We start from the raw sequence: 21,005 nt of genomic DNA on the forward strand, positions 1-21,005 counted from the left end.
CTGGGAGTCCACCTCTTATAGTTTCATTGCTGATTGCCAAGAGGTACACAAGCTTCATTCCTCATTAACTGAAGGAGAGCCTCAGCAACATAAGGAGAGTTCTGAGACAACACCAGGCTCGTGATCCAATGGCACTGGGCATGCCTGGAGATTTTAGCACCTTAAGCAAACTTGGGATCCTTTCCCTGATGGAAATTAAGCTCAAGGTCCAAACTATGAGTGGCAGAAAAGAAAGGAGTGGTGCAGGGCACATTCTCCTAGACTGATAAATGAGGATAATGACGTGGCATGCACCAAAAGGAGACAAACATGTTCCTGAATGTCAGGACGAAACAACAAAAGTTTGGCAAAGGACAGACAGCAGCACTTCTCTGAAATTTCACCTTATAGTCCATCAAGAGTTGCAAAAAACAGACAGTCATGCCTCTCAGTGTCTAAGCATTAAAAGTCAAAGCAGTGACAAAGCAAGGGGTCGAAAAAATTAACAAATACTTATTTTTTAGAACACATGGTCTTCAAATACTAGCTCCCAGACACTTAATGGCAATGTATGCTACCATTAAATAGGCCAAAAATTATAAAGAACATCAGTAAACCTAGGATGAGCAGGCCTAAATCTGATCAAAAACAGTGTTAAGTCTAAATATTAAGCATCTGTGACATATGGAGTAGGTGTCCTACAGTAAGTTGCTCTGATGTCACAGAACACACAGCTGGGTTAGAAATTTAAGTTGAAACTGAAGTCAAACATCAAGCAAAATGCATGCTGGAAAAAATAACATGAAACGTAACTGATTAACTCAGATGTGATTACAAAATCCATTACAGTATTTCCTTTCTTCACTTTCCCCCTTCTGATAAATCTGTTTCATAAGGACAACATCCACTATGCATACTTATGACAAATCAATTCACAGGGAACAAAAATCTACCCTTGCCCGTCATGCTTCAAAACATATTTCTTCCCAAGAAAAATTTTCAAAAGTCAGACAAATTCGGACATTAAACCTTGATTGCTGCAGCTTATTTATGTATATGACCACCAAGTGTAAAGATTCTCTATACAATACAAGCCAGTAACCCAAGAATATGTTTAAACATCTTACACTTTTTTTTACGCAAATGTGATTTTCCTAACTGTTCATCTCTCAGCTGCAGCCTTACCAAGACCAACCTAGACACTTAAAATCACCCAGCAGTGAAGTCTCTTGATGTGGGAACCAAAATGAACAAACTAATGGCACTGCTCCCAAGTTCAGAAAATATAAAGAATTATACAACGGCCCCCTATTAATATTCCAAAACATGCATGCTAATTGGTCAGCATGCACGTTGTAAATCAGAGTTATAGTAATGGAAAAAGATCCGGTCGCCCAGACTTTTTCCATTAGTATAACTCTTTTACAGCAATGGAGACAAGATCTCTGTTGCTGTTTAGACACTGTCTCGCTATGTTAAAGGAGTTTAACATAGCGAGACAGCTTTAAAAAAGTAACTGAGATTTTCCGATCTCCGTTGCTTTTTTAAAGCTGTCTCACTATGTTAAACTCCTTTAACATAGCGAGACAGTTTGTAAAAAGCAACGGAGATCTTGCTTTTGCCCACAGCTCTGATGTACTGCATAAGAATACGCATGCGCTGTACATCAGAACTGCCACAGAATACCAAACAGCTGCGGAAGGGCAGCAAGGAGGCATTATACAATGCCATTATTTAAGAAAAATAATTAGTTTTTTCTTAAATAATGTCATAGTATAATAGCAATAGCCCACTTCTGGGTGTGGGTAATGCTGGATTTATCCACGGTTGTCTTTGTTTGGCCACTCGGGCTTCGCCCTCGTAACCAAACCATGCCAACCGTGGGTAAATCCAGCATTACCCACAACCAGGCGTAGGTTATTGCTATACTATTCCATGACTGCTGTTTTAACTTAAACCTACTTCTGTGTAGCAATATGATGGCCAGAGTGTTTACATTTGAAATCAGAAAACATCCAACAAAATAAAATTATTAAAATATATAACCTTTGTGTGCCTTTATAATAAGGGTAACTGTAGGAAAAGGGGTTGTTCCCGACTTTATGTGAAGTCCTATCAACTCCTTTGAAATCTGCAACTGCCTTCAGGCCATGCCAGTTATGTTAGATAAACTTGGTTCTAGCCTGATGTAAGTTGGGTTACTAATTAAAGTTCTCTTATCATACTCTTAACATACAGCGGAATTTGTGTGTGTAAAACTGTGATGACTAGATCCGGGAGATGTTTGTCGTTCTACTGGACAAAAGCACAAGTTAATTACATTTTCCAGGTGAATGTCTACATGATTTTCCTGGTATTAAGTATTTCACCTATTGCAAACTCCAAACAATATCTATCAAAGACCAATTTTACTTAAAAAAAAAAAAAAAAAAAAAAAAGTCACCCAAACCATTCTTCAGAAATTACTGACAAACAGCTCCATAAACAACATAAATGTGTTTAAAGCAACCACTGACAGCCAAAGATGGTAACATTTTAAATTTGTTGAAACTATTCAAACTTCAACAACTGTTCACTCACCTCAACCTCTGTTACTTGCATAATTAACTAATTGTTACTTGTTGACTGCTTGCCATAAGGTTCTGCACAATATGATTGCCTTGGTACTAGTGACAATCTTTTTAGATTAAACATGCTTTCGCAATATAGCATTTTAATGTTAGTTTTTCTGTTACTTTATTTCTACTGCTGGGCCCCAGAAATTATATAGAATTTGCACTTTATACTGCTTAGTCACAACTACCAGAAATGTTAAGTTATACATTAGTATAACACATTCAGCTTCTTTAGAATAAACTGCACCGTCTAGCTTTTAAAAACAGCTTAAAATGGCTATCAGAGGATAAAACAGGAAGGTAACGAAGCACAGTGTTGGCTACATTTTGACAATTACGTCGGCATGTTGTGTATATTTACTCATATTCCACCTGTATGCAGTCATAACACTGCACTTTTTGCTTGCAAGGAGACAGCTGGAAGAGGGTTAGCAGGGCCGTCTCCCAATGCTTGTTCTCTGGTTTAACTCAAGGCGGCAGTGTCAACTGCGTGAAGTCTTCTAATCTCCTTGTGACCATGTAAGTTTTCCCCAGGTGCTACAGTTTCCTCCTACAACCAAAAGATGAGCTACAAACTGCCTGCAGGTATATGTGCTGCGTGGAAGTTAATGAATATGCTCATTCTGCAATGAGACGGTGCCTTGTTAATGATTAGTTCCTATGTCTTTTGTTGAAAATGAGAGCCAGGGCAAACGCTAGCTCTACTGAAAAAGTGGGTAAAGAGAGATTTAATAATGAAAGAAGACTGACATCATTGAAGCTGGTACTGGACATGAATTCTGCCCAGTTTTATTTACAAGAAAGTATCACAAAATAAATTTCAGCTGTTACACAAAAATGGAAAAGTACAATAAAAGAAGTTAGTTAAATACCACAGAAGATCCATGACTCAGGAAGCAGGCATTTTGTTACAGTTCAGCACATAAACTTTTCTGACAAAACATGTACTTCTCCTTATACTTGTATTTGATCCATTCTAACCACTGGTCAGAATTGCCTAGCCAGACACCTCACTTGCTGTGTAGCACAGGCATGCAGAGATGCACTGCTTTAATCACAGGGCAGGATCAATCCTTAAGCAAAACACTCCTCTTATGACAGTGTACGTGTATTCTAAAAAGGCCCTTCCCTCCATATACTGAAATGTAAGAGGACAAACATTTTGTAAGCAGAAAAGTACAATTGTGTACACTTACCATAAATGTAGATGTTCGAGTCATTACATTTGGGTAATCTGCTGACAGGTTGCCCTCAGTCGGCCTGATTAACAAAGTCTTAGGTCCTGCATTGGTTGCTGTCCCTTCTTCCATGACGTCAGGGGTATAAAACATGCAGCAGAGGCCATTACATCAGTTTTTTCCTTGTCCCAGATGTAAGGTGCCCCCTAAATGGGGGGCAAAATATATGTATTTTATTTAGAACACAAAAAATATACCTCCAAACAAAAGCAAATACACCAAAAAGGCTTTTAAGCATAGTAAAAGAAAGGAGAGGTATAGTACGAGAAAAACAGGGGGCTGGAGGGTGAGTAACCAGGACTGCAACAGTGAATACACTCGAACATCCACATTTATGGTAAGTGTACACAACTGTACTATGTTCTTCGTGTTTCACTGCTGCAGTCATTACATTTGGGTAGATTCCCAAAGCTATAGTTGGGAGGATGGATTTATACAGAATTAGGAGCAGCTATAAGATCCTGCAGGACAGCAGTGGCGAAGCCAGCTCTGGGTTTAGAGAAGAGAGGTAAATGGTAATGTTTGGTGAACGTATGAACTGAGCTCCAGGTAGCAGCTTCTAGAATGTCTCTGGAAACCCTCTGAGAAAGGCTGCAGAAGTAGCTGCAGCCCTGGTGGAATGAGATCTGATCCCCTTGGGGATAGGTTTACCATGGTGCATATAGCAGAAACAAATACAATGGCTTATCCATTTGGAAATAGTCTGCTATGAAATAGCCTTTCCCTCTGCCCCTGCAGCAAATGCCACCAATAGTTGTCAGATTTACTTACAGATTTTGTCCTGTTTAAGTAGAATCTAAGTTGTCTGTGTACATCCAATGAATGCAGAATCCGCTCACCCTTGTTCTGTGGAATGGGAAAGAAAGTTGGCAGATGAATGGTCTGATTAAGAGCCACACTGGATACCACCTTAGGCATGAAAGATGAATTGCTCCTGAAAGTCACCCTGTCCGGATGAAAAATAATGAAAGGCTCCACTGCCATAAGAGCCTGTAATTCTGAAATCCTTCTAGCTGAAGTGACTGCTAACAGGAAAGTTGTTTTCCAGGAGAGAAATATAAAGTCTGCAGTAGCAGCTGGCTGAAAAGGAGGTAGAGTGAGTTTTTCCAAAACAAAATTGAGGTCCCATGCAGGAGTTGGTGCTCTCCTGGGAGGTCTTAAATTTTTGGCCCCTCTGAAGTACTGCTTTAGCAAAGGATGAGAAAAGAGGGGAGGCTCTGTGTTGTAATGAGCTGAAATGGCAGAGGCATGGATTTTTACGGAGGAAAAAGATAGGCCCTTGTGAAGCATCTCAGTTAAATATTGCAGAATGTGAGGAATATTGGGCACTGCTGTGCTTATTCCTTGTGCTTGGTTCCAAGGCACAGAATCCTTTCCATTTGTCAGCATAAGATTTTCTGGTACTAGGCCTTCTAGCCTCCAAAATGACATCCATCACAGGTTTGCTGAGAGATGTAACTGGTGAAATTAGTTGATTAGCCATGCTGCCAGGTTCAGAGTTTGGAGCAGAGTGTGCAGAATTTGATAGTTCTGCTGAGACAGTAGGTAAGGTGTTGGAGGCGGGTACCACAGAGGAAGGTGCGACATATTGCGTAGGAGCGGGTACCAGTGTTGGCGAGGCCAGTCTGGAGCAATCAGAATCATTTTTGATTTTTCCTGTCTGACTTTTAATAAGACCTTGGAGAGCAGCGGCAGACGAGGAAAGGTATAGACTGATAGGTTTTCCAGCTGAAGGATAGAGCATCCACTTTCCAAGCTTTTTTGTGATGAATTCTTGTGCAGAATTTGTCCAACTGATAGATCTTTTTGCCTCACCCCAAAACTATGTCTGGGCTCCCCCATTTGCATGTCAACATGCTAAAGATTTGTGGATCCAGTTTCCAGTTGTGTGGGTCCATAAGATTTCTGCTTAGTTCGTCTGCCAGAGTATTTTGCTTTCCTGGCAGGAATTGAGCTTGAAGATGTACTTGATAAGTCAAGGCCGTGTTCCACAATGCCATGGCTAGTCTGCAAAGTGGGTAGGAATTGATATACAGGTGCATTTGATTTGGGCTCCAGTGGCATCTCCCTGCCAGATGCATCCCTCCCAAGCATAATCTTATGTACCTGTAGTCAGGGTTTGGGCGGCAGGGGGTGGAATGAATGACAGTCTCTAGTTTTGGTGGCAGGCCTCTGCCCACCACAGGAACTCTAGCTGCAGGCAAGGAATGACAGGAATCATTGTTTCCAAGCTGTGACAAAGTTGACTCCATAAGCTTTTTAGGTACCACTGAAGTTTCCTCATATGCAGTCTTGCATATGGAATTATTAGAATGCAGGAGGCCATGAACCCCAAGGCCTGCAGAATTTGTCTTGCAGACAGCTGGGTTTTTGTGGCCACCTGTTTGAAGTAAGTCATCAATTGAATTTGTTTTTCTGGTGTAAGATAAGTCATCTGGGCAGTTGTGTTCAAGCTTGCACCCAGGAATGTAATTATTTGAGAGGGTACCAGTTGTGATTTATTTTCGTTTATGGTGTACCCTAGACAAGTTAGTCTTTTTTACAAATGCCAGATGTATTAGAAGGGTGTCCTTGTTTTCTGCCTGAATTAGACAATAGTCCAGGTATGGATAAATTTGAATATTTCTTTGCCTGCAAAATGCAATTACTGGTGCCAGGCACTTTGTGAAGACCCTGGGCGCAGTAGATAAGCCAAAGGGCAGTGCAAAGAACTGGTAATGCAAATAGCCTGCTTTGAAGCTGAGGTACCTTCTGCAAGATTCCCTGACTGGGATATGCAGGTAAGCCTCTTTTAAGTCTAGCATTACCAACCAGGCATCCTTGCCTAGCATAGGTAGTAACTGTTATAGAGTCAGCACCTTGAATTTTGGAATGTCCAGAAATGTGTTTAGAATACATAAGTTCAGAATTGGACGCCATGATTTGTCTTTTCTGGGTACCATGAAAAGTCTTGAATAAAAACCTTGTCCCTTTTCCTTTTCTGGAATTGATTGAATAGCCCCCATATTCATGAGGGACATAACTTGTTTCTGGGCCTCTGTGTGGAAATGAAATCTGCATCCCTGGGATACCATATTTAAAACCCACTTGTCCTGGGTAATCAGTTGCCAGTTTCGTGCATGAAGTGCCAGTTTTCCCCCCAAAGGGGGGACCAAAAGATAAGTGCTTGGTGATTGCAGTGGAAAGTCATTGAGGCTGTTTACCATAGGAAGGTGCCTTGTTACTTCCAGATTTGGAGGTGGAGGCACCCCATTGCTTTGTTCTATTAGTTCCTTCTGACTGAAACCTGGAGCCTTTGGAATGTCTGGGTTTGACTTTAGAAGCTCTGGTGGGTACTGGAAAGGACCATTTCTTAGTAGGCCAGTTCCTACTGAACCTGGGTGGCTGCAGTTGTAGGAAATCTTTTACAGATTGCACAGATTTAGCTTTATCTTCCATCTTTTTCAAAACTTCTTCTGCCTTATTACCAAATAGACTGTCCTGCTGTAAAGGAGCATCCAAAAATTTTGCTTTAACATGGTCAGGCAGATTTTGCTCCTTGAGCCAAGCATGCCTCATCACAGATCCAGTTACAGCAGCACTGCAAGAGGCCTCCAAGGAATCAAAAAGTACAGTTTTGTACCAACCATAAATGTAGATGTTCGAGTGTATACACTGCTGCAGTCATCACACTTGGGTTATCCTGCCATCAGGCGGTCCCCACAGTCGGCTCAAGTTCCAAAGTCTTGGTCCGGCGTCGGTTGTAGTCGCTTCTTCCCTGACGTCAATGCGCCAGGGGTATATTAGATGCAGCCAACGCCATTTTCTTCAGTTTTTCTTGCCCCAGATGCCAGGTGCCCCCAAAAATGAAGGCCATGTATAAAATTCTGATAGGAAATACATAAAGCAAACATGATTTACTTAATAATCATACCAGCAACAAAAAACCCATAATTAGAAAGTGAGAAAGAATAAAAGGAGAGAGAGGAGAAGGAGGGAGGGTAACCTGGACTGTAGCAGTGTATACACACTAACATCTACATTTATGGTAGGTACAAAACTGTACTATGTTCGTGTTACACTGCTGCAGTCATCACACTTTGGTAGAATCCAAAAGCAATAGTAGGGTGGCTGGTTCTATATAGCATTAGGACTGGCTATGAGGCCCTGCAAGACTGCAGTGGCAAAGCCATCTCTGAACTTGGAATAGAGGGGCAGATGGTAATGTCTGGTAAATGTATGCACAGAGCTCCAAGTAGCTGCTTCCAAAATGTCCTTGGTGGGTACACCTCTAAGGAAGGCAGTGGAGGTGGCTGTTGCCCTGGTGGAATGGGACCTAATGTTGTTAGGTGCAGGTTTCCCATGATGTGTATAACAGAAATTAATGCAATGGCCTATCCATTTTGAAATTGTCTGTTTTGAAATGGCTTTCCCCTGGGTTCCTGCTGCATATGATACAAACAATTGATCTGTTTTTCTGAAAGCCTTAGTTTTGTCCAAGTAAAAACGTAACTGCCTGTGAATGTCCAAGGAATGTAGTAGTCTTTCCCCTTTATTCTGTGGGTTAGGACAAAAGGTTGGCAGATGAATAGTTTGGTTTAGGGCCACACTTGATACCACTTTTGGCATAAATGTTGGGTTTGTTCTTAAGGACACCCTGTCTTGGTGGAATATGATGAAGGGTTCCACTGCCATTAGTGCCTGCAATTCTGAAATTCTCCGTGCTGAGGTTATTGCTAGAAGCAAAGCAGTTTTCCAGGAAAGGAACTTTAAGTCTGCTGAGTTAGCCGGTTCAAAAGGGGGTAAAGTTGAGATCCCAGGTTGGAGTTGGTGCTCTACGGGGTGGTCTAATGTTTTTAGCCCCTCTGAGGAAATGTTTCACCAAGGGGTATGAAAACAATTGGTGGATCCATGTTGTAATTAGCAGAGATGGCAGAGGCATGAATCTTAATGGATGAGAAGGAGACCCCTTATCCAGCATCTCAGTCAAGTATTGCAGAATCTGAGGTATATTTGGGACTAGAGGATCCAGGTTGCCAGCCTGGTTCCAGGCACAGAATCTCTTCCATTTATCCGAATATGCTTTCCTGGTACTAGGCCTCCTGGCCTCAAGGATGACATCCATAACAGCCTTGGAAAGAGGCATAGTTTGCTTATTTAAGGGATTTTCCATGCTGCCAGGTTTAATGTCTTGAGCTGGCCATATAGCATCTGATTGTTCTGAATCAGAAGTTGAGAGTTTTGAGGCAAAATCCATGGTGGTTGTGTCATGTTCCTTAAGACAGAATACCAGTGCTCGCATGGCCAGTCTGGGGCAATCAGGATCATCTTTGTTTTTTCTTGTCTGGTCTTTACAAGTACCTTTGAAAGTAGAGGCAGTGGTGGGAATGCATATACTTGAAGGTTGCTCCAGCTGAATGAGAGAGCATCCACTTTCCATGCTAGAGGGTGGTAGGTCCTTGTGCAGTATCGAGGAAGTTGAGAATTGCTTGGGTATGCAAACAGATCTACATCCGGTGTCCACCATTTCTGTATCATCATCTTGAATATTAGTGGGTCTAGTTGCCACTCGTGACGGTCCATGATGTTTCTGCTTAAATTGTCTGCCAAAATGTTTCTTTCCTGGCAGGAATTGTGCCTGCAGGCGAACTTGGAAGGCTATGGCTGTGTTCCATAAGTTCATGGCTAGTCTGCATAGGGGGTATGAATGAGTGCCCCCTTGCTTGTTTATGTACCACATAACTGTGGTGTTGTCAGTCCTTAGAAGTAGTTGTCCTGGAAGCAGAAGGTCCTTGAAGACTATGAGGGCATTTTGTACAGCTAGCATCTCTTTTTGGTTTATGTGAAGATGTCTTTGTACTGCATTCCATTTGCCCTGAATGCATTTTCCTGCCATGTGTGCTCCCCAGGCGTAGTCCGAAGCATCTGTTGTCAGTATTTGGCTGGCTGTGGTCTGAAAGAAAGGCTGTCCCTTGTTTAGGTGACAGGCTTGGGCCCACCAAAGAAACTCTTTTTGAAGGCAATGAATAAGTGGTATCACTGTCTCCCAACTGTGAGAATGTTGAGACCAGACACTCTTTAGGTACCACTGAAATTCTCATATGCAGCTTTGCATATGGGATCAGAAGAATGCAAGATGCCATGAAGCCCAATGCCTGCAGAATTTTTCTTGCAGGGAGTTTGGTCTTTGCTGCAAGAAGCTGAAAATACTGAGTTAGCTGTGTCTGCTTGTCTGGTGTGAGGTAAGCCATCTGGGCCATTGTATTCAAGCTGGCACCCAGGAATGTTATCTTTTGAGAGGGTACTAGTTTTGATTTCTTCTCGTTGACTGTGTACCCTAGGCAGATCAGCAGTTTTTTCACAAATGCCAGATGCTGAAGGATGTCTTTGCTTGAATATGGCAATCGTCCAAATATGGGTAAATCTTAATTCCTCTTCGTCTGCAAAATGCAATTACTGGTGCCAGGCATTTTGTGAATACCCTTGGCGCAGTAGATAAGCCAAAGGGCAGTGCAGAGAACTGGTAAAGTTTTGGACCTGCTATGAATCTGAGGTATCTTCTGCAATTCTGTCTGATAGGGACATGCAGGTATGCCTCCTTGAGGTCCAGTGTTACTAGCCAAGCTTCCTTGTCTATCATGGGTAGAAGTTGCTGTAGTGTCAACAATTTGAATTTTGGAACCTCCAGGTAGGTATTCAGGGTTGAAAGACCTAGGATGGGTCTCCAGACCTTGTCCTTTCTGGGTACTAGGAAGAGTCTTGAGTAAAATCCTTGTCCTTGCTCTTGTAAAGGTACCTCTTGGATAGCCCTCATGTCCATGAGGGTTGTAATTTGCCTTCGAGCCTTTACCCATTGATTTGGTGGTAGGTTTGGCAGTCCGTTTAGCCTTGGCAAAGTGTGAAAGTGGAACCTGTAACCTTGAGACACAATACTGAGTACCCATCTGTCCTTGGTGACTATCTGCCAGTTCTCTATAAAGAGAGTCAGTTTTCCCCCCAGAGGAGCTGCCAAGAGAAATCTGTTTGGCAGCTTTTACAGAAAGCAGACACAATGACTTTCCACTAGTTTGGGGTCTATCTTCCCCTACTTTCTGGCTTGAAGTGGCCCATTGTCGAGACCTGAAACTACCCTGTGGCTGGCCTCTGCCTCCTGGGTGTCTGTATCTGCCCCTTTGCGGCCTGAGACTGGAAAGGACCAATTTTTTGTTGGCCAATTCCTGCTGAAACGAGGTGGCTGCACCTGCATAAAATCCTTTACTGTTTGCATAGATTTTGCTTTATCCTCCATTTTCTTTAATACCTCTTCAGCTTTGCCCCCAAATAAAACATCTTGTTGCAAGGGTGCATCCAATAATTTTGCTTTAACATGCTCTGGTAAGGTCTGCTCTTTTAACCAAGCATGTCTCCTAATAACAGATCCTGTAACTGCTGCTCTGCAGGAGGCCTCTAAAGAATCGAAATCACATTGCAAGGTATGCTTTCCCACTTGTTCAGCTGCATGCAATAAATCCTGCATTTCCTTAAAGTTCTGGGGTTCAGCATCTGGAAGCATTTTTTGTTTTAGCTGAAACAAATATTGCTGGTACTTAAGCATGTGAAACTGGCAATCCAGTGCTCTCATTGCTAAGGTTGCAGAAGTGTAAACTTTCTTTTCCCATCTATCTAATGCCCTGGAGTCTCTATCAGAAGGGACTGGGTTTTTGGCTGTAGAGGCTTTCACCCCTCTGGGACCCTGGGAAATGGTTTCAGGGTCAGCAATAGGGCTTTTATAAAGAAATTTGTGGGAGTCAGGCACTCTAATATCTGTCAGGCTTAACAGGAGCTGGAGGTAAAGAATCAGGGTTTAAACAAGATTCTACATACACATCATCCACAATATCTAACACTGGAGGAATAGCAAGGTGCCTGTGCTGAGGTAACAGTAGGAAATCTCTGAGCCTTTTCTTGGATTCTGAATAATCCTGGCCCTCCCAATGGAAATGCTCCCGCATGGTGTGTAATGTTTCTCCAAAGGAGTAGTCCTCTGGAGAAGAGGCTGAAGGGGTAGATTCCTCAGCATCTGAATCTTCATAAGTGGGGAAGGAATATCCTGGGTCCGAGGCAGAGTCAGAGGAGATGGACACTTGGTTTGAAGACTCAATCTGTTTCCTGCCTAGGCCTTTTTTCGGGAGGGGGATGGGATCCCCTGATCACAGTAATAAGGTCTTCGGCCATTTTGAGCAGCTGCTTCTTGGGCATGGAGGCCTGGGAAGGTGACTGCAAATGTTTCTTAGATTTAAGTTTAGAAGGTTTAAAAGTAATCTGAGTAGGTTTGAAAACACCCCCTGAAGCTGCTGGCTGCTCAGGGGCTCCTGAGCCCTCTGCAGGGGTAGTATCAGTAGGTCTGGTGTCAGGAGAATCCGAAGGCCCAGCCATCTCCACGTGGGAGTCGGAGGGGGCCTGTGGTGCCACAGTAGCGGTCGTCAGGGGCTGCTTAGGCGCCTCACTGAAAACCAGAGAACAGGCGACTGGCCTGGTGGAGGCCTCGTAGTCAGTTTTGGGCCTCGGATGCCTGTCTTTGTCCTTGCATTTTTTTTGAGAATAGCGGTAGTCGGTTGATCCGACGGCATGGTATAATTAAATTTTCTACCAAAATAATGTCGGGCGAATTCCGACCAATGTTTAATGGTACGTTTATTAAATGTAGCACAAAACCGACAACCAGTGACGTCGTGATCAGGGCCTAGACATGGAATACAATAGGAGTGGAAATCCTTATGAGGTATTTGCTTCCCATAAGAAATACAATTATTAACTTTTACTGACATCGGTATGAGGCAAGAAAAAATGTGTCCCCAACGGGGTACTTAGCTTTACAGAAGACTTCTGTTCTGGATTCGGATGAAAATCTCAGGAGTCAGCCGACTGGCACTAGCGAACTGCTCTTGTGTCGGGCACCGCGCGGCAAGAAAGACTGAAGAAAATGGCGTCAGTGCATCTAATATACCCCTGGCACACTGACGTCAGGGAAGAAGCGACGACAACCGATGCCGGACCAAGACTTTGGAACGCAGGCCGACTGCGGGACTGCCTGACGGCAGGATAACCCAAGTGTGATGACTGCAGCAGTGTAGCATGATGAACATCCACATTGCAAAGTATGTTTTCCAACTTGTTCAGGTGAATGCAATAAATCCTGCAACTCTATTTTTCACACAGTCAGAAATCATTTTCTGTTTAAGCAAGCCCATGACATGCTGTTGATATTTAAGCATATGAAATTGACAGTTTAAAGCCCTAATTGCCAAGGTTGCAGATGTGTAGAACCTTCTTACTCCATCTATCCAGCGCCCTGGAATCTCTATCAGAAGGGGCAGGATTTTTAGCAGTAGAAGCCTTAACTTCCTTGAGACCCTGAGAAATGGTTTCAGGGTCAGCAGTAGGGTTTTTAAGAGGAATTTGTGGGAGTCAGGAACCCTGTAATATCTGTCTGGCTTACTAGGAGCCAGAGGCAGGGAATCAGAAGCCATACTGGATTCTGAGAAAACATCACCAACAATGTCTAGAACAGGAGGTACAGCCAAAGGCCTATGTGGAGGAAGAAGGAAATCTCCAAGTCTCTTTAGATTCAGAGAAATCCTCACTCTCCCAGTGAAAGTGTTCTCTTAAGGTATGCAAAGTTTCTCCAAATGAAAAATCCTCAGGAGGAGAAGCAGAAGGGATGGAATCTACTGCATCAGAGTCCTCATGAGTGGGAATAGATAATTTCTGATCAGAAGAGGAATAAGAAGAAATAGAAACCTGATCTGAAGATTCATAGTCAGTGACTTGCCTAGGCCTCTTAGTTGGAGGGGGATGGGTACCCCTGATCAAGGTAATTAAATCCTCAGCCATTTTGATCATTTGTTTTTTAGGCATTGGGGCCTGTACACGTGGCCCAAGCGTTGTTTTTTAGACATAGAAGTAGATTTTGGCCTTAGTTTTGAAGATAACGTCGGTTCTATATAAAAATCTTTATGCCTGAAAACACCCTCAGAAGCCGGTGCCTGCTCAGTGGCTCCGGACCCATCTAAGGTAGAGACATCCGAAGGTTCAATACTTAAAGTATCTTGTGGCATACTGGACTTCGAATGGGTCTCAGTAGAAGCCTGCAAATCAAAAGTAGCGGGCATCAGGGACTGCAAAAACGCCTCGCTGAGTACCAGCGACTGTCTTAGGAGAAGCTTCGTCGTCGGTTTTGGACCTCGATGGTCTGTCTCTGTCTTTCTTTGCGTTATTTTAGGTATTCCGGTAGTCGGATTGCTAACCGACAACAATTCTGGATAGTTAAATCTTGAGCCAAAATATTTAGAAGCAAAAATATACCGATGTTAAATAGTGCGTTGATTAAATTTAGCACAAAACTACAGCAAGGCACATTGTGGTCAGGGCCTAGGCAAGGAATACAGTACAAATGAAAATCCTTATGAGGTATTTGCTTCCCACAAGTAATACAATTATTAACTTTTACTGACATCGGTAAGGAGCAAGAAAAAGTTTCCCCAATGGGGTACTTAGCTTTTAGTTAAAGACTTCGGTTCTGAAACTCAAAAATGAAAATTTCAGGGGTTGGCCGACTGGCAGTTGCGAACTGCTTCTGCTTCGGGCACTGTGCGGCAACAAAGACTGATGTAATGGCATTGGCTGCATGTTTTATACCCCGATGACCTGACGTCATGGAAGAAGGGACAGCAACTGATGCAGGACCCAAGACTTTGTTAATCAGGCCAACTGAGGGTAGCCTGCCAGCAGATTACCCAAATGTAATGACTGCAACAGTGAAACACGAAGAACATCGAAGGTTTCACCAGAATGCAAAGCTCAAAAAGGGTCCTGTAACGAAACAGCAGCTCAGAAAATATTTGTCATTTTGACCTCTTACCCGTATAAGCATACACTCGATAGTTGGTCTCTACCACAATGAAGCCTTGGTTTGGGTTGTCTGCTGAGGTGCTGACTGTGCTTGTTACCCCGGAAGCCAAGTTGATTGCCAGTCGAGTTGGATAGTAGCGTCTGGACTTTCTCTAGAGTAAAGAAAGCAGAGAATTTCCACAGCAGAACCCAAACACTTCTATAATCATTTAGTATACAACTTACAAGCACAAGTTAACACTAAAACAAAGCTACTCAATATGCTTAAAAAGTCTTTAAGAATTATTTTAAAATGCCTTTATGTTTCACTTTACTTTTCCTTTATGTACAAGTGAACATATTACAGAACTGAAAAGACCATGTTATACCTCATGACAAATGACACAAGTTAGACATGACCGCTCTGATATAATCCCTAGTTCCTCCATGATCCTAGTTATTAATCCTGTGCTTTACGAACTATTTTTTATTTCATAGGTTCATAGGTGTGTACTAGGCTAATGGTCCTGGAGCCTTTACAAGCCTAGCCCCAAAAATTGTTCTGGCGCGGTGCCACCCGATGCTCGTTCACAGTGCCTCTATCTAGTAGGGCAACTGGAGTGATACTTGGGGTGAACTTTGTTACCCAAAACACTCGTCGAGATCTCCCTTGAAGACGGCCAGCACAGTGCTCTGCTTGACATGAATGAGAAGCTTATTCCAGAGTATGGGCAGTCTCTGGGTGATGAACCTGTCCTTCCAGCATGTTCTGTTGATCGTGGTAATGAGGTTGTGATCACTGGAGCATGTGGCGTAAGAGAATTGGGATTTCTTTAGGTGTAGCATTTCAAGTAGGGCTGGGTCAGACATGTCTTTGTAAGTCGAGCAGAGATCACCTCTGATTAGACAATGAGACTGAGAACAGCTGAAGTTTCTTGAGTCTGTCCATGCAAGACATGTATTTACTGCCTAGGATTCTTTTTGTGAGATACTTTTGTGGCCTCTCCAGCTGTTGTAGCTGTCTGGCTAGGTACATGCCAAATGGGGCTTTATATTCGATGAATGGTCTAATGAGGGATGAGTAGAGAGGGATGATGACCTATTTTTTCCTGGATGCGAAACCTTTGGTTATGAGATGTGCCATGTAGAAGGACTTTTTGACCACAGTGGCAATGTGGTGGTCGAAGGTGAGGTTGCTCTCGACCTGGGTGCCCAGATCTCTTATGGCCCCTTCAGTGTTCAGTGGGCTCTCATCAACTTGGTAATTAGTAGGAATGGAGTTTTTTCCAAAAGGAATGACACATTGGAGTTAAGCTTAAGGCCATGCTTCTAACACCAGTCAATGGTCTCAGTAAGGTCCATTTGTAGGATGTCTGCATCACTTGTGGAGTGAATAATGACTCCTAGCTTGCAGTCAGTGAACTTGGTCAGCCAGAGTCCCTCTGTGTTGGCCTGGACTTCTGAGTAGATACCAAACAGGAGAGGGTCTAGGACTGAGCCTTGTGATACTCCACTTGTGACTAGTCAGCAGTCTGACTTGGAGTTCACCACTTTCACTCTGTGGGTCTTATCTGTGAGCCAATTTGCAACCCACTTAGTGATATAAGGATTGATGCCTAGTTTAGTGAGTATATCAATGATACCAGAGTAGGGAATGGTATCAAAGGCCTTAGCCTGGTCGAGGTAGGCTCTATGCACTGCCTTACCTTCATCCACAGCCTTGGTGACTGCCTTGAAGGTTCAGCAGGCAGGATCCCCCTTGACAAAGTTAAACTGCGTAGAGTCAAGAGTTTGGAGATTGCCCATATCTTTAAGAAGTTCCATGATGATGCATTCCATAGCTTTACATACCAGACTAGTCAGGCTAAAGGGGTGATAGTTCCCAGTGTCTGTAGCCGCTCCCCCTTTGTGGAGAGGGATGACTGTAGCAGTGCGCCATTTGTTAGGGACAAAACCTGAGGTGAGGCTGCGATTGAACAGGACACACAGGTGTGGTGCCAATTCATTTTGCAGCTCATCTAAAATGCAGCCAGGGATATTATCAGGTTCTACGGATGCTGTATTCTTGGCTTTGGACAATGCAGTTTTTACCTGTGCTACAGAATGTTGGGTACTAGGCTTTCTTCTGGTATTGTGATAGGGCCTTTGGGTGGGGAGAGAGGGGTAAATTACTGAATCTGTCAGCCGGCATGTTGGCTATAACTGTTGTTTCTATATAGGAGCTACCATTGTGCAATAACTCAAGAGTAAATATGGGTATTGCCTTGAAGGTTCTTAATACAGCTTATAGAAGGCTTTGTGGTTGTTTTTGGTGTCAGCTGCAATTCTGCCTTTGTAGCTGGCTTTAGAGGATTTGATAAAGGATCTCAAATTTTTATTGAGGCTGATAATTTTTTCTGCAACAGTTTCTTCCTTCTGTTGTAGAGTTTACTGATGGCTGGGGACCACCAGACCGGCTTCCATTTTTTTTTTTTTTTTTTTTAGAGGAGAGTGTCTTGGTTCTGTTTGGAATGGCAAGTTCCATGCATTTGTGTATGTGCTCATACAGTGCATTGGTGTAGGATTCCCAAAGTCAACTTTGGAGAAGTTTTTCAGGGTGGTCACTTTTGCGGGGAGTATAGGTGAGATGGAGATTTCCATGGTGATCAGTCTGTGGTTGGATTTAACCAGGGAGGAATTAACTAAAGGTGTGGAGCAATGGTTTCCTATGTTGATGATAACCAGGTCAAGGATGTTGCTTTCTCTAGTGGGGGTCAGAATGAGCTGGTCCAGGGCATTGGAACTGATGAATTCCAGGAAGACTTTGGCTGGTACATTGGTACTGGAATAGTTTACCCAGTTGATGGAAGGGTAGTTGAAGTCACCCAGTATGAGAATACTGGGCTGGACCTTGACAGATTCCAGAGTGCTTAGGAACGTAGAGTGAGTCTAGGAACATGGTTGGGGTTCTGTAGCAGGCTATGACTTGTATCGCCGTCTTATCCAGTGTTAGCTGTACCTGGAGCATCTCGGATGCATTATGTTGGGCTACCAGTCTAAAGGTGTGCATATCCTATATGACTATGGAGACGCCACCGCCTTTGGTGCTTTCGGCTGTATTCTGGGGCCGAAAGGTATGGAATGAGTAGTAACCTGGGAGCACAGGGGTGTTTTCTACCTCTTTAAATCAGGTCTCCGTTACAGCACAAATGTTGACATTCTCCATTTTGAGGAGAGCTTTGAACGAGTGCATCTTGAGATTTAGACATCTAGCACTGTGCAGCATGACCCTCAGATTGCATTTGTTTGTAGCGGTTACAGTGGAAGTTTGGTCTTTGGAACACTGCCTAAAAAAGGCACTATGAGGGTGGCAACAGCCTTAGCCAGTAGCCGGAAACCCAGGGGTGACAGATGCAAGCTGTCCCTGGCAAAGTATCAGGGTCTGTCTATCATGTCTTCCCAGGCAGACAGACACTGGATCCCCTTAGGATGACACCAGAAACTTAGCCAACTGTTGAAGTCAATCATTATCTGCTTGAACTGTGGTATCATTCTGGGTGATGGTAGAATACTGCTCAGGGCTAGGGTCATACCTGCCTGGGCCACATAGTCCAAGAGTTCCATCACATCTCTTTTCATGTAGTCCAGGGAGGTACATCTCAGGTCATTACACCCACATGGACAATGACAGTCATATTTGTACTTGTGGATTGACCGGAGTGCATGTGTTATGTGGTGCATCCTTGCACCTGACTCTCACCTTTTCCTTGTTCAACCTGATGAGAGGGACATCAGTGTGCCTCACAATTGAGTCTCCTATGATTAGTACATTGGGCAAAGTGTTTTGCCTTAAGGGCTTAGGTTGAGGGGCACACTGTGGTGGTTAGCTAAGTGTTCTGTGACTGGTGTTGTGCTGAATGTGTTTCTGTCTCCAGTGTCTCTGTTCTTTGGGTACATTTTTATTGAGAGCCTCTGTGAAGGGTGGGTGCATGGTTTGTGTTTCTATGTGTGAGTTGTGATAGTTGGTGTTTTGGAGGGCTGTGTGCACCATATAGTGTGTTGCTAAGATAGGTGAAACTGCTGGCTCTGGGTGGGTTACCATTCTTGGCCCACTGTTGCCAATGGCAGAAAGAATCACAGCATGGCTTGTTGGTCCACTAACAGGAAAAAAAAAAAAAACAGAAAACAAACATGACATAATACTTTTTACTGGACCAACAACATAGGTATTGCAATTACTCGAGCTTCTGTTCTTGCAGTATCAAGGAGAATGACTCCTAACAAAGGACTCCTGGTAGCTCAAATGCATAGATAATGACAAATCCAGTATTTGTTCAATACAAAACAGCTACTGCACCACATCTGTGTTCCAGTGTCTTTGGGTTTATGCTACCAATGGATCCTTTGGGTACCAAATAATCAAGGTAGCATGCAAACCCTCCCCTTAAAAAAGACACACTACTACTGCTTCATCAGGTCACATTGATTTGCAATACTCATTTCAGCAATAGGCTGTGATGTGCTTTTCCTAACTGATTGCTTTTGTTACATTTCCAGAAAACCTCATAAGACTGTAATGGACAAAGCAAAGGGTACACAGAAACCAGAGTCCCATTTGCAACCCCCTTACTACTTTCAAAATATTTTAATATCAGATGATTTTGGGATAATTACTGCATAACTGAAAAGAATGCAGATGTACTACTGAAAGTAAGCTTTATTAAAATACCAGATAGCCTCCTATTTATCAGATGATTTATGAAGCAACTGTCCTTAGCAAGGGCATAGTAGGGATATTTTTTTTTCTTTTACAGATGCTAATTCATCAGGGACACACCTTACACTATGACATACTGTGATACTATGGCACCTAGTCTTCGAGCCTATTTCATAACTCATCCCAACCATGGGACAAGGCCGCTTCCTACAAGTCAAGTAAAGAGATGAAGATTTGATGCTAGACTGTTTACAAACAAATGTAAATAAATACTTGCCTGACGTATGGGTAATTCTAGTAGAAGCTGGTTGACAGGGTCGGAACTGTTCAAGCACAGGGTGACTGATGGAGGACACTTGTGGCCCACCAAGGAGAGACCCCTTTTTTACTCAAATTATATGTCAGGAATGTCTGTTTCATCTGACATCAGTGATCCACCTTAGCGTATCAACAAATGGTGCGAATATAAAGCCATAAAGGAACCGGTCAATACATAGATGGCAGTTTCAAGGACTAAACCAATGATTAAGTGTTATGAAGTACCAGAAGGTAAAGGAGAGCCAGTACTTGGAGAAGTGGTCCCAGTAACAATACCTGTTAAGTACACAAATGATTAAGAGACTGTGGCACAAATGTCTGCAATGGAAGACATTTTTGAAGAAAACAATGGAAACACAGTCATGATCCTGGTGTAATGGCCTCTGACAGCACAATTTTCCAACAGCTCATTCACTGCCTGTACTCTTCACTGTAAAGAAGGCAAAATAATTTTGTCTTTTTAAACACACTTAATTCAGACAGAAGGTGACGGATTGATGCTTGCGCAGAGTACAGTGGAGTATCTCCCCATATTTCTGCCTCTGGAAAGAAAACAGAACAGATACACTAGTTCAAAAGCAGTCACCATTTTCAGAAGAAACTGGGACATTAAGGAACACCCAATTTGTATAAAAGACCCATTATGGAACTCTAAAGAAGAAGGCCTGAAGCTCTGATACCCCGTGGATGAAGGTGATGACCACCAACTAGTTTTTTAAACAAAGATGAACATTAAAGATGCCAAAGCAGAATATATGAATGGAGGATGAGCAAGCCTGTCTACCATGAATTTCAAGTCCCAAGGAAGTGAAGAGTTCTTCAAAAGGCAAGCAAAGTTGATATAAACCCTGCCTGGGAAATAATACGAGACCTACATCATGGAGATGTCTGACTGATTTAAAGGCAGCACTTGCATAACAGACTGGGGAGACATACATTTCTCTGCCCAAATGGAGAATGCCTTCCACCTGTCAATCTGTTGATTGCTATGCTTCCTGAGAGTGCCAGTCATGACAAACATACCGGCTTGAAGGATCACAGGATCTAAAGCAGAAGGCAGGCCTGAAGGTGGCTTTGACTATCACCTTCAGCATAAGTGACTTCATTGGCTTGTAATGGAAGGGTTTTTCCAGACTTCCAGGGAAACGAGGAACTAAAACCGCAACCTTCTCAGCTACCAAGACCAAAAATGCCAAACTTTAGTCTTTTCTTCACTGAATTTTACAATTATGTGCAGAATCAGGGGAATGCTAAGAAAGCATACAACACTGTCCTTTGTTACAGAATGGAGAACATATCCACTGAATAATC

At 43.0% G+C, this 21,005-nt stretch overlaps 1 protein-coding gene across 1 annotated transcript in view; it reads right to left on the reverse strand.

Moving 5' to 3' along the window:
* The window catches only part of GTF2H4 (general transcription factor IIH subunit 4), a gene marked incomplete in the record, with an annotated part of 405,264 nt that overhangs the window by 133,777 nt on the left and 250,482 nt on the right, over nt 1-21,005 (reverse strand). The window contains 1 exon segment of the mRNA XM_044084363.1: nt 14,712-14,853. Within this exon segment, the coding sequence (XP_043940298.1) occupies nt 14,712-14,853 (142 nt within the window).

This window comes from Protopterus annectens, chromosome 9.part0, assembly GCF_019279795.1.
Source record: "Protopterus annectens isolate FY-2018-M chromosome 9.part0, PAN1.0, whole genome shotgun sequence".
Taxonomy (NCBI): domain Eukaryota; kingdom Metazoa; phylum Chordata; order Ceratodontiformes; family Protopteridae; genus Protopterus; species Protopterus annectens.